The sequence below is a fragment of the Electrophorus electricus genome, chromosome 7, assembly GCF_013358815.1.
Source record: "Electrophorus electricus isolate fEleEle1 chromosome 7, fEleEle1.pri, whole genome shotgun sequence".
Classification (NCBI taxonomy): Eukaryota; Metazoa; Chordata; class Actinopteri; order Gymnotiformes; family Gymnotidae; genus Electrophorus; species Electrophorus electricus.
In genome coordinates this window covers 20,872,265-20,885,253 of record NC_049541.1, presented here as the reverse complement: position 1 = coordinate 20,885,253, position 12,989 = coordinate 20,872,265, and the positions used below count along the sequence as shown (strand labels likewise).

Below are 12,989 nucleotides of genomic sequence, written 5' to 3'. Positions count from 1 at the left end.
CTGTTGCAAATTTGGATTATTAGCAAAATGTATAAACTTTCAGCTGTGTGCAATAAACCAATCAAACGAGAACAATTTAAATATCTCAACACAATATAACATGATATAAGTGGTTTCTTGAAATTCAACACAAAATTCCAATTTTAATGACTACTGTAAGTGTCTTTGGTATTTCGTACAGCACCCTTTTTGCTTTTATGACCTGCTGCGGCTGTACACCAGATTCTGGCAGTGTTCCTGAGGACCCTCAGCATGGTCCTCATGGGAAGTTTTCTCCAGCTCACTGGTATTCTTGGGTTTGTGTGCTGTTCTGCCCTGGGTTCCAAGCCCGCCCCCTCAGGGTACAACCCCAGCAGGAAGCAGGCTCTTCCTCTTGCTTCACTGTGAGCCGGGGGCTCTTTTCAGCATTTGCTTCATCCTTTCTCCCCCGCTGATCCTCAGGCCAAAAACGTTCCTGCTTTGTTTCATCGCTCCACAGAACAGAATCCCAAAACGTCTGTGTCTTATTTCTATGGTTTTCAGCATATTGGAGCTGACTTTTCCTGTGGTTTTGGGTCAGCTGAGGATTACCTCTTGGAGTTCGGGCATGGAGAATTTCAGTGTTTTGTATGTGCCTTATTGTGCATGTCTTGGGGTTCAGAAATTTAGGCCTACAGCATTTAGAATGTGCCTTACCGTCTGCTACCACTCCAGGGTTTCTGACCACCAGCCTTATCAGGAATCTGGTGGAAGACGCTGATGGCTGTGAACTTGTGAATGACACTTCCAACTGTTTCTCTAGCAACAGTCGGTACCTTTGCTGTTTTTGTATCCTTTTCATTGTTTGTGAAATGCAGAGATCTCTTCTCTTAACTTTTTTGACACCTCTCTTGACTTGACAGCCATATTTCTAACATGCAGTCAGATGTCACAGTCCACAAAGCCCTGCACCATCCAGGTCTCTGGTGTGTTTTAGCTCAAGCACACCTCACACCAATAATGAAGCCCTTGATTAGGCTGCCTGAGACAACACCTGATTTCCAAACATGCGCTCTTATCAGGGACTCTGGTCTGAGACTGCAGTAGTCATTAAAAGTGGCATTCTGTGTTGAATTTGGAGAAACTAAACGTCACTTGTCATATTAGTTGTATTGAGCTATTTAAATTGTTATTGTTTGACTGCTTTATTGCAAACAGCTAAAAGTTTGCAAATTGGACCTAATTTGCAATTGGGGTTGAATCACTTTTATTGCTATATATATATATATATATATATATATATATATATAAGTGTGTGTGTGTGTGTGTGTGTGTGTGTGTGTGTGTGTGTGTGTGTGTGTGTGTGTGTGTGTGTGTGTGTATATATATATATATATATATATATATATATATATATATATATATATATATATATATGTATGTATATATAAATATATGTCTGTGTTCAGTGTGGTTAATGCTGAATGATGTTCAGTTTTGGCCAAGACGCTCTAATGCACTGTGTAGAATCTTCAAATCCTCCATCATGTGGCCCAGAACTTTCTGGATTTTACTGACATCATCCAGGACCTCCAGACTGCAGGTGTAAGGGTCATATCTGATGGAGAAGGCTTTCTGGATAGTAGATGAAAACTGCCTGTCAACCAACAGGAGCACTCATCAATATTGTTAACTAGCCACTGAGGTGAATTAAGAGTGATTTCCCTATAAATCCTAGCAGGATATTAAGCAAACATAAATACATGTAAAAGTACCGGTGATGTGAAAGGACGAAACACAAAAGAAATAAAAAGCCTTTCTTTTCCACTGGTTTCAGTGCATATCTGGGAATAACTTCCTATTCCCAGCTTTGACAAAGTCTGTGCCTAGCGGGAAGCCAAACATAGAACGGAAAACCTTGCGAAACACTGTAAAATCAAAAGTACTGAATGAACACTCTGTGTTACTCTGGGCCAGTGAGAAAGAATGAATTCTTCCATGGTGACTTTGGCATCTTTATACCAATAGTACCGCAGAGCACACGGGTTTAAATGTGACGGGGGCTGGGACATTTTCAGCCCTTAATGCAAGCATTGTGCTCTGTTTGGAAGGAGGACTACAAGTGCTCAGTGATGGATACATAGAGTAGCGATCCATATATGCATGTGTTTCTTCCCAAATTACTGAACTACAGTTCCCATACTTCCCCTCTGCCTCAAGATGTCACCTCATCTTGTTTTTGGCGTCCTCGAAGCTCTGGGACACGTAGTACACAGGCTGGTATGTATGGTCCTGGTATGGCTGAATGCATGTCTCCGCAGGGTTGAAAGGCCTGTATTCTGGTTCATTGGAGAGGGAGTACTAGAGGGAAAAGCATTTAGTTGCAACATAGCATCAGCAGGCACAGATTTATCACAGATTAGCTCCAGACTATATGTTTAACAGCAATGTTTATGATAAAATATCAGCTGTTTTCAACCCTGGACTTCAGTAACTGAGATTAAGTCTGAGGCTTGTCAATTACAGCGGCATAGCTAATCTCATTGTACATATATTTATCGTTACACAGTATGTGTGCTCTCTGGCAGCCAAACCCACAACCCAGGTGTTACCAGCACCATGTGTTAACTGCTCTACCAGGTGAGCTGCGAGTGTGCAGGGCTGTAAAGCACACACGTGTGTGGGAGTGATTAGCGTGCCGAGCATGTGCAGTGTGTTTGCCCTCACCAGAAGCTCTCCGTAGGATGACAATAGCCCAGCACCGTACGCCTTCACCGCGCCGTTCTGCTCACAGAGCCCAAACTCAACGGTGAACCAGTACAGCTGCGGCGGGGCAGAAGGAGGTGTTCACCGTGCTAGACGACACGTTCGGTTCTCACACAACATGAGTTTAGAGTGAACTGCGTAGTTGGATAATACCCTCCCCTACATCTCTTTCTGAGGAAGGAACCCTGGATACTCATTTGAGTATTTTCACTTTTGAGTTCACGTTTGAGAGTTTCCCCTTTTTTGCAGTAATTAATGTAGGCAGAGGACATATTATCAGTGTAATTCACAAACAGCACCACTAGAGGTCAGTAAAGATTGAATAGCAAAGGCAGTGTACCCTTTTTACAGGTGGTACTTGTTCAGACGTCTCACAGAACATTACTTACTGTGGCCAGTTTCTCTATATCCTCATCAGATGCTCCAAGAGAGGCAAGACCGATCTCCTGCATAAAGAAATGTGAGTATAACATCCAGATGTCTGTTGTCTCATCGAACAAGCAAACTTTTTAACTTGCACATTAGGTAGTCTACAGACTTTCATAACAGACAGAAAATATCGGATTTTTGTATGCAAGTTGCATATTAATCACTGTTTAATAACAGCCCAAAGTGGATCCTGCCTGGGAAGTGAAAAGTTGACTAGATCACCTGGGAAAACTGAGCAAACTCCGTGTTGGTGAACATGGGGATGTGTCCCAGCAGCTCGTGACAGCAGTCTCTTAAAAACACACAACCTGATCAGACCACTTCTCTCCATAAACAACGGTCACTGCAGTGTGTGTAATGCCCTGTGGAGCGTGTGATCACTGTACTGCATGTAATCCCTGTGGAGTGTGTGATCCCTGTACTGTGTGGAATCCCTGTGGAGTGTGTGATCACTGTACTGTGTGTAATCCCTGTGGAGTGTGTGATCCCTGTACTGTGTGGAATCCCTGTGGAGTGTGTGATCACTGTACTGTGTGTAATCCCTGTGGAGTGTGTGATCACTGTACTGTGTGGAATCCCTGTGGAGTGTGTGATCCCTGTACTGTGTGTAATCCCTGTGGAGTGTGTTCACTGTACTGTGTGTAATCCCTGTGGAGTGTGTGATCCCTGTACTGCATGTAATCCCTGTGGAGTGTGTGATCCCTGTACTGCGTGTAATCCCTGTGGAGTGTGTGATCCCTGTACTGCGTGTAATCCCTGTGGAGTGTGTGTTGACACATACGGCTCAGGGGAGTGCATAGGGGCTGAGGAATGACGGATGTACTGGGTGCACTGGAACACCCGGAAAGCCAGGCTGGCCAGGAAATCACGCGCAGACAGCAGTCCCGCCACTGGGCGCAGCTGAAATCCTGTCCTTCCTGCAGCACGAACACATCCACGGCAGCAATTACACGCGAACGTGCAGCACGAGCGAGTCACCGGACAGGCTCCCGTTCCATGCAACTCGCGCGTTTTCAGATGCTAAGTCTTATTGTTTTCACTGTTTTCGATTCCTTAAATTCATTGTTTCTTTAAAAAAATTGTATTATATTTGATTTGTTTTATTGCTGTTCCTTTTTTTTTAAATGTAGAGGGGGGGTGGCAGTATTACCTCTCAGGAACGCAGACACATCTCTGAGCTGGGGGATTTTGTCCTCCCCGTAGCCGCACTCTCGCTCCAGTTGCTGCAGTCCCTCGAGGAACTGTGTGCACGCGTGACTCGGATAGATGGCGGTCAGTGTCCGGTACACCTCCTTCCTTTTAGCGTCAACACGAGCGGGTTAAAGTGTACAGCATTCCTCTCAGGTTTTGCATATATAGACACACCTCACATGCTGCGACTATATGTGACACTACACAAGACCTGTAATATGTATGTTTATTCTGCAAACACGTAAATTGTTCGAGACGCAGGTTTTGACAATGCGTCGCACGAAACTTTATTGCGAGAACGCGCAACCGTAATCTGCATTCAGGACCATGGCCAACAATTTGTAGTTTTTAGTTTCGTAACTAAGATATCATCTATCTTTTCTGTTAAAAAGGAAGTTTGGAAATATCTTACATTTTACCGACTAGGTTTAGATTGCATTTATTTGCACGTGTCAGCAGATCCAGTGTTAGTTCTTTTTTTTTTGTCAGGAAAAGGCCAAAACCCGCTTGTTGGTTCCAGTAATTTCTATCGAAATTTGAAACGCATAATTAAACTGCATGTAAATAAAACGTGCATTAGACAAAAATACAGTTGCTATTTCGCATTGGTGAAAAGTGTTAAATGTTGCAAAAGGTTTTTTTGGACCGTAACTAAAAATTACAAACCGTGGCTTAGTCCTACACTACCCTACTGGTTTACTTCTGGCGTCTTTGTACGTCCCAGAAACCCACCACGTGGCAAGTTCTCCTGCGGTGTAGTCGACGTACGGGAGCGGGTCACCGCTGGCAGAAACAGAACAAACACAAGGTGTTTGGAGAGAATGCAGGGAAGTACGGAGTGATAGACCGTCTGTTTCATCCGAACAGCGACAACGTGGCGTGTTTAATATATAACGGCTTTGTTAACTTACTGTTTGTAATTGAAAGCCAGCTCTGTAATTACTGTTCTTCTTTTCCTGTATTCTGGATCGCTGAATCCCTGCAATTAATTTAAATGCATTTGAGAAAGCACATTATTAGTTCAAGTGATGTGCGTAGTCTTTTTTCCTGATTCGTGATTCGACTGGTTTGTATCGCACAGGCGTTCACTTACCGGGTGATCCCGGTCTAAATCAGGGTTATACTTTGTAACCAGGTGATTGCATTTGTCCAGGTCGCTGATCTTTTGTGGAAACCATGGAACTGGAACGAGAAAAGGAAATTCTCTTAAACCAGGAAAAACCGAAACGGAAAACGAATACTGTCGCATTGCTTGCTGCTAAAGGGAAACCAGCAGAATATCAAGCCCTGATATTAGGGTGCCTGTGAAGCTGAATGCTGTATTCTGTAATTTTAAATGAGGATGTCTGACAGAGAATTGGACAGAGCTCGCCTGCGCTTACCCCTTTCGTCCTGCACTGTGCGCACGTCGTCTGCCACTCTTTTTAATGAGTTGATAAAAATATCAATATCAGAACTAGGCACTTCACACTTCAGAAAGAACTCCAGGTCGTCCGAGAGGCCGTTCTTAGACTGCCTGCCTGGTCGGCTCTCAAGATGAAGGAGCTTGACTTCAAATGTCTAAATTATATATCGAAAGAAAGAAAATCATGTTTTTTTTCCCGTGAAATATTTCTTACAACACGATCATAACTTTCTGACATATGAATGAACAGTCTTAATTAGTAGTCTAAATTGCTTACCTCAAATACCTTTCCAGCATTAAAGAAACCTGCGTTCTTCTCATTTTTTAGGGCAAAAAGGACGCTGAGACGAACTTTGCCGCTTTTCTCTTCGAACACCAAGTTGTCCCCGCAGGGCGAGGGTCCCGGAGACGCGGAGGCTACCTCTCGGTCTCTCCGGGCATCCTCGATAAGACTCCGCTTCCTGCCCGTGAACGGGATGTTCTGAACCACGTTGTCTGTCTTCATTTGATTCTTCGTGCGGTGTAACGAAACACAAGTGAAAGCGCCTGACAAACCCGACCTGGATCATTCAGCGAAGGCCTGCTTTCTGTTCCAGGGCAGTTCCAGGGTTTGGGCTGATTGCAGGTCGGGCCACTGGCTGAGACTAACCCGTTTATATACAGACTGCCACGGGCCTTCACGTGAGTTTCTGGCGCAAACACGTCTGAATTGTCGCGAGCGGTGCGTCATGCTTTTACGTGTTTCTTTTTAAGTCCTGGGAAAGGACGCGCGCGAGTAAGGCGCGTGCGTTAATTAACCAGACTAAACAGCACGTTACGGACCGGAATTCACCCAAGGGAATACACGTCGCCGTTGTGCACACTAATCATAGTTAACGATCATATTTAACGAAAAAACTCTCGAAATGGCTCTCACCCCCAATACTAGAAGAGGACGAGCGATCTACGGTGCTCTCCATGGTACTGAAAAAAGAACCGTCGTTTGTGTTTTGCATGGAATAGAAAATATTCACTAAAACATTACTATGATCAAAACTACTACTACTACTACTACTACTACTACTACTACTACTACTACTACTACTACGACTATTATTATTGTTAATATTATTAATAATAATTTACTACTATTTAACAACATCAACAACTATAATAATAATAACAACAAAAATAAATAGTCACACTTAATAATGATGGTGCTTTATTTGAAATAAAAAGCATGCACTAATTCATTACAATTTTAGTTGTGATCATTCCCGACTAAACAAAACAGGCTATACAAACAGAAAACTTTAGCAAGCTAAAATGAAAAGGAAACTCGGTGGAACGGTGTCGTGTAAGATTCGGCGTAATTCCACACGATTATTAAACAGTGAGATGATCTTGTAGGGAGTCACTGCTTTATTTACTCTCGGAGTAGTTAATATTGACCGATTCGTTAGCGCCGTGTAGCCAAAGCTGCTTGCTAGTGTATATAATAGAGGACATTTAAATTTAAATCTGCTTATTTAATGGCTCACCCAACTCAATTATAGCTAGATAAAATATATAATTATGAGTCTTTAATGATGAGTATAACCGCTTCCCTGAAATAAACGCAGGAAGAACATAGCTTGGATATATACCGTTAAATTAGCCATAAACGCTAACCATAAACTCCTCTTTATTTCTTCTGAATCTTCTTTTTTCCGCCCCAATTTATTTTCGAAAGGACTGAAATGTTCTATCCACTGTTAGCCGTGACAGACTGAACATTTACTAAAGGCCAGGAATAGAGAGTAAAAGATACGAATTTATGTTAGAGTACGTTAGAACATTAGAAATGCAGTGTGCCACTGTAGTAACAGAACAGTAAAACGCTCTAATAAAAAACGGCATTTTATGGTTAAGAAAGTAAATCTTCTTAAAGGTAATTACTTCAAAAAGGTCAAAAAATTAACTAGAGAACATTTAACCGAGTAACATAAATTGTTATTACCAAACTTTGGTTATTATTCTAAAAACTACTACAGGTATTTGGACCTAGAAAGTGAAGATAACCCTAAGATGCTAGACTATACATATTATCTACAAGAATACATTACGAAAATTTGCATACTCAACCCTCTCCCCCCCTCCTCTCTCTCTCTCTCTCTCTCTCTTTCTCTCTCCCTCTCCCTCTCTGGCTCTCCCTTTCTCTTTCTCACTCTCTCTCACGCTTCCACCTTGTTGCTCTGTGTGAGTCTATGGCACCTTTAAAACTTTATTTGAAAAGCATTTACGTTCCTGCACAAAAATTTAACCACTTCCACACCACTTCCGTCCCCCAAGCATTGGGAAAGGTCTTGCAGCTGTCTTGCTGTCCTATTCCATCTTCTGCAGAGCACTGCACAGAATTCCCATCTCACCTGAAACAGAAATGGTGAGGACTCAGAACAGGCTGCCTTTTGTTGGGAATCAAACCTTCCTCAAAGCTGCCTGCCTGGATTGTGTCTATTTAAGTAGGATCACCTAATATGGAAATATAAACTTCCATGTAAAGCATCACTGGCCATTTGAAAGAGAAAGAGTGTACAATCTCCAGGTACTTTTATGAACAATAAATCTGTTCATGGCCAGTAAGGTTATTCTTTCTATATGAGTCTTAAAATAAAAATAAAATACATTCATATTTCACTCTGTTCACTTCAGTTGCGTTGTTTAATTAGCCTGGATTGCTCACTGCTGATCACTCCTCCTGCCATAGTTTTTATATTTGGAACTTACAATATCTACTTGCATCTCTCTTGAGTGCTTTTAAGGGAGAATATGATCTCTTTCAGCCCTCTGCATTCCAATGAGCCTCTGAAGGGTCCAGACTCATGTTACTCTGCCCGGTAACTACAACTATATAAGTTAAGATTAATAACTCAGTAATAAGCCTACAGAGTTAAGGGGTTTTATAGGATGAGGCTAAACACACACACACACACACACACACACACACACACACACACACACACACACACACACACACACACCGCTGATGCTTTCAGCCAGGTTTTGCAGTTGCTGTGTGCTGTCCAGAACCTCAATGCTCTGAGTATAAGCATTGTAACGCACAAAGAACGGTCTAGGGATGATGGATGCAAACCTCCTGCAAGACACAAGGACCAGAGTCAGTCCTTCAGATCGTCAATCATCACTGAAACCGTGTTTCTGCCTGGTCACTTCACCTGACTTTCTGTTTGGCATCCTCGAAGCTGTCGGCCACGAAGTAGACCGGCTGGAACTCAGTGATGGGGTACTTCTGCAAGCACGTCTTCTCCGGCTCAAACGGCAGGATCTTGGGCGTGTCAGTCAGTGAGTACTACACAGGAGAGACGTGTTCTCTCACTGGCCTGGTCTGCTGTCTCTTACAGCTGTAGGATGAGCTGTCATCCCTTTTGATTCTCTCTCAAGCATAACAATAAGGCTAGTTATTATAGTAAATATTAACCCAAAAACATTAACATTACTAAAAGTAATCAAAACTAGTGGATTCTGGGATCCTCTGCTCAAAGAGTGGTAGCCATTCCATTCCTGGACATCAGAATCCTACTGCGTTCGCCTTACTGTACAATAATTAACCACCCCGTGGTGGTGTAGTAAACAGGAAGTGTGGCTCAGACATCGTGAGCCACTGAGCTGGGTCAGCAGTCTCCCAGACTTCCAGCAACCCTCTGTGTTTGGTGTCACTGAGCTATTTTAACATGGAATGAGTTGTCTTTACTTACAGTTCCCTATGGACCAGTAACCCTGGGTCTGTGTTTCCCTAGTGACACACTGAGTCTGGGTGGAGCTACTAACCACCCACTGTCCTTATTGGTCAGTTCAGGTCACAAGACTCAGTAAGTATTCACTCCAATGATTCATCCCAGGATTAAGGTCATTATTCCAGATTAAGACTGCTTAATCCACGTAAGAAACAACAGCAACCACTTACTTTCAGCTCCCCAAATGATGAGAGCAAGCCCGCTCCGTAGGCCTTGAGGTCGTTTCCCTGCCTGCAAAGTCCGAACTCCAGAGTGAACCAGTAGACCTATGAAAACCAACCACAGACACCCCATAGTAAACGGGCACTACTGAGAGCACTGGAGGAATTCTTTGTTGACTGGTCCGTTAGTATAAGTTGAGTCCTGATGCTGATGCTGAGGACGAGGCTACATCATTCTCACCGTAGCGAGCTTCTCAATGTACTCATCCGGCGCCCCGAGGGAAGCCAGGCCAATTTCCTGTTCGGAAGGAAGCAGCCATGCAGGTGTTAATGCAGTTATGCCCTTAGCATTAATCTTTGACCTTTTCACTTTAAGATCATGTAGAAATAACACACGTTTTCCACACAGCACCACCAAGAGTAATGGCTCTGCCAACCTTAAAGAGGAGATATAACTTCTTCTATAACATGCTGTAAAAGTGTCAGGCAGACACACTAGCTGCAGATATATCAGTGTGTGCATATCAGCGTAACATCCATGTGACAGCGTCATACCTGTGAGAACTGTGCGAAACTCAGGTCTGCAAACAAAGGTACGTGACCCAACAGTTCATGACAGACGTCCCTGCAAAAGAAGAACTTCTCACTCAGTGTACGGAAGTTCTGACCCCCTGAAGATCACTGGCATTTTCTTTTCACGTTTCATGTGCTCTTTATATCACAGCCATCACAACTGTTACTCTGTGAACATTTTGTTACTGCTATCTAAATGTTTTGGGTTAGAAATGATAAGTTACATCATTAGTTAATGTTATGTATGGTTTATTTCTCAGTATATTTATAAATGATTAGAATAATAATTTTTGGGCATTGCTGTTTATTTACAGTGGTGATAGAACATGTATATATGAACACTATAAAATAATCAAAAATAGTGGAATAATATAAACTAACCTAAAAATAATCAATACAATGGAAACCCTTATAGTAGAAATGCTGTCTTGGATATTTGCAGTTCAAAAATATTAATAAACATTGAATTAATTTGTTGCCCACATAACACAGAAACCATATCCACCAAGGAAACGTTTGTGAATATGGAATACTGTTTGTTCCACTGTAGACCAGTATGGGTCTATACTGAAACCACTTTCTTCATAAACTATCTTGTGTGTGTGTGTGTGTGTGTGTGTGTGTGTGTGTACTGTACTCACGGCTCAGGTGTATACATGGGTTTGGAGTTGTGGCGAATGTACTGGGTGGAGTGGAACACCCTAAAGGCCAGACCAGCCAGGAAGTCTCGAGAAGACAGAAGGCCAGCCACAGGACGGATGCGGAAACCAGTGCATGCTAGGGAAGAAACAGGCAAGCTAGGTGAGTTCTAGATAAGGGCAAGCTGAGGCGGGTTCTAGATAAGTTCCGGATACGTCCGAGGCGAGTCCCATATGTGCACTAGATACATTTTAGATGGGTTCTACACAAGGTCAAGATCAGTCATAGATGAGTTCTAGATAAGGTCATGGCGAGTCCTAGATGCGTTCTGGATAAGTTCTAGATCAGTCCTTGGCAAGTCTTAGATGAGTTCTAGATAAATGCTAGACTTTTGATTTCTTTAGCTGCTGGTCCATTCATGGATTTGAAGTCAACAAGATGCATTTAAATAGCAGAAGTTAATGTGTTAGGACCTTTGAACTATTTCATGGGAATTTTTTGTCCTGCCTGCATTCTGAGCCTGAAACAGAGTGGAGAGTCTGAAACACATGCGCCCGAGACACGTGCGCTCACTCACACTGCAGGTATTTGGAAACATCTTCCAGCTGTGGGATGTTGTCCTTGTGGTAACCGCAGTACTTCTCCAGCAGTGGAAACACACGGTTGTGCTCATGGCAGGCGTGTGTTGGGTAGAGAGTCTTCAGCTCCCTGAACACGGTGCTCCAGGTGGCACGCTCCTCCTCCGTGTACTCCACCCGCGGGATGGGCTGGCCGCTGGAGGCAGGGCAGGACACAGACGCAGACTGTGGTTTGACTAAAGACACTACTGTGGTTTGACTAAAGACACTACTGTGGTTTGACTAAAGACACTACTGTGGTTTGACTAAACATGCTACTGTGGTTTGACTAAAGACACTACTGTGGTTTGACTAAACATGCTACTGTGGTTTGACTAAAGACACTACTGTGGTGTGACTAAACGCTCTACTGTGGTTTGACTAAAGACACTACTGTGGTTTGACTAAAGACACTACTGTGGTTTGACTAAACATGCTACTGTGGTTTGACTAAAGACACTACTGTGGTTTGACTAAAGACACAGACTGGTGTGACTAAAGACACTACTGTGGTTTGACTAAAGACGCTACTGTGATTTGACTAAAGATGCTACTGTGCTTTGACTAAAGACACTACTGTGCTTTGACTAAAGACACTACTGTGGTTTGACTAAAGACACTACTGTGGTTTGACTAAACATGCTACTGTGGTTTGACTAAAGACACTACTGTGGTTTGACTAAAGACACTACTGTGGTTTGACTAAACATGCTACTGTGGTTTGATTAAAGACACTACTGTGGTTTGACTAAATGCTCTACTGTGGTTTGACTAAACATGCTACTGTGGTTTGACTAAAGACACTACTGTGGTTTGACTAAACATGCTACTGTGGTTTGACTAAATGCTCTATTGTAGTTTGACTCAACACTCTACTGTAGTTTGACTGCATCATGTTTTGAAGCACTTGGCTGATCTCTCGTGATGTGACAGGGTTGAAGACTCAGTTTTGCTGGATCATGTGAATGGTATGATTAATGAAAATAAACACACCTGTCTGGACATGTTGGAATGTGTCTAAGAAATAACTTCATTCAGACACACACACTTTCACATGGACAGAGAGCTCCATACACACAGGTGAGCTGCAGTCTCAGACGCTAATGGCACATGCTTTGTTTGTGTTTGTGTGTTTGTGTGTGTGTGTGTGTGTGTGTGTGTGGGTGTGCGTGCGTGTGTGCGCGTGCGTGTGTGTGTGTGTGTGTGTGTGCGTGTGTGTGCGTGCACATGCATGTGTGTGTGTCTGTGTGTGTGTGTGTGTGTGTGAGTGTATGTAAATCCTTGTTTCTGTAGTGGGCGTTTCATTGAACCCTCCTGGCCTTTGTAGTGCTTATGTGAGTAATGCAGCTCAATTATGAAGACAAAGCTGCAGACACTCCGGCCTCCGCTGGACCCTCTCATTTCCCCTGCTTTGGTCTGCCAGGGTCATTTTCCAGAAAAGGAACACACACACACACACACACACACACTCACACAC

General features: G+C 43.1%; 2 protein-coding genes across 6 annotated transcripts in view; both read right to left on the bottom strand.

The window, feature by feature from the left end:
* Nucleotides 1–1,449: 1,449 nt before the first annotated feature.
* th2 (tyrosine hydroxylase 2) lies at nucleotides 1,450–6,254 on the bottom strand. The gene is made up of 12 exons (XM_035528348.1): nucleotides 6,027–6,254; nucleotides 5,727–5,904; nucleotides 5,438–5,526; nucleotides 5,256–5,323; nucleotides 5,077–5,127; nucleotides 4,304–4,449; nucleotides 3,935–4,070; nucleotides 3,376–3,445; nucleotides 3,114–3,170; nucleotides 2,686–2,781; nucleotides 2,186–2,319; nucleotides 1,450–1,615 (listed from the first exon to the last, which is right to left on the bottom strand). Exons 1-12 carry the CDS (start codon nucleotides 6,252–6,254, stop codon nucleotides 1,450–1,452), a joined length of 1,419 nt encoding a protein of 472 aa, XP_035384241.1.
* Nucleotides 6,255–6,954: 700 nt separating this feature from the next.
* pah (phenylalanine hydroxylase) overlaps nucleotides 6,955–12,989 on the bottom strand; it is an 18,071-nt gene continuing 12,036 nt past the window's right edge. For all 5 annotated transcript variants that reach the window (XM_027021596.2, XM_027021594.2, XM_027021595.2 and 2 more), the window contains exons 6-13: nucleotides 11,473–11,669; nucleotides 10,898–11,033; nucleotides 10,239–10,308; nucleotides 9,925–9,981; nucleotides 9,693–9,788; nucleotides 8,944–9,077; nucleotides 8,749–8,864; nucleotides 6,955–8,136 (exon numbers count right to left, since the gene is read on the bottom strand). In XM_027021596.2, the coding sequence (XP_026877397.1) occupies nucleotides 8,093–8,136; nucleotides 8,749–8,864; nucleotides 8,944–9,077; nucleotides 9,693–9,788; nucleotides 9,925–9,981; nucleotides 10,239–10,308; nucleotides 10,898–11,033; nucleotides 11,473–11,669 (850 nt within the window). In that variant the 3' untranslated portion in view covers nucleotides 6,955–8,092. The remainder of the gene's footprint in view (nucleotides 8,137–8,748; nucleotides 8,865–8,943; nucleotides 9,078–9,692; nucleotides 9,789–9,924; nucleotides 9,982–10,238; nucleotides 10,309–10,897; nucleotides 11,034–11,472; nucleotides 11,670–12,989) is intronic.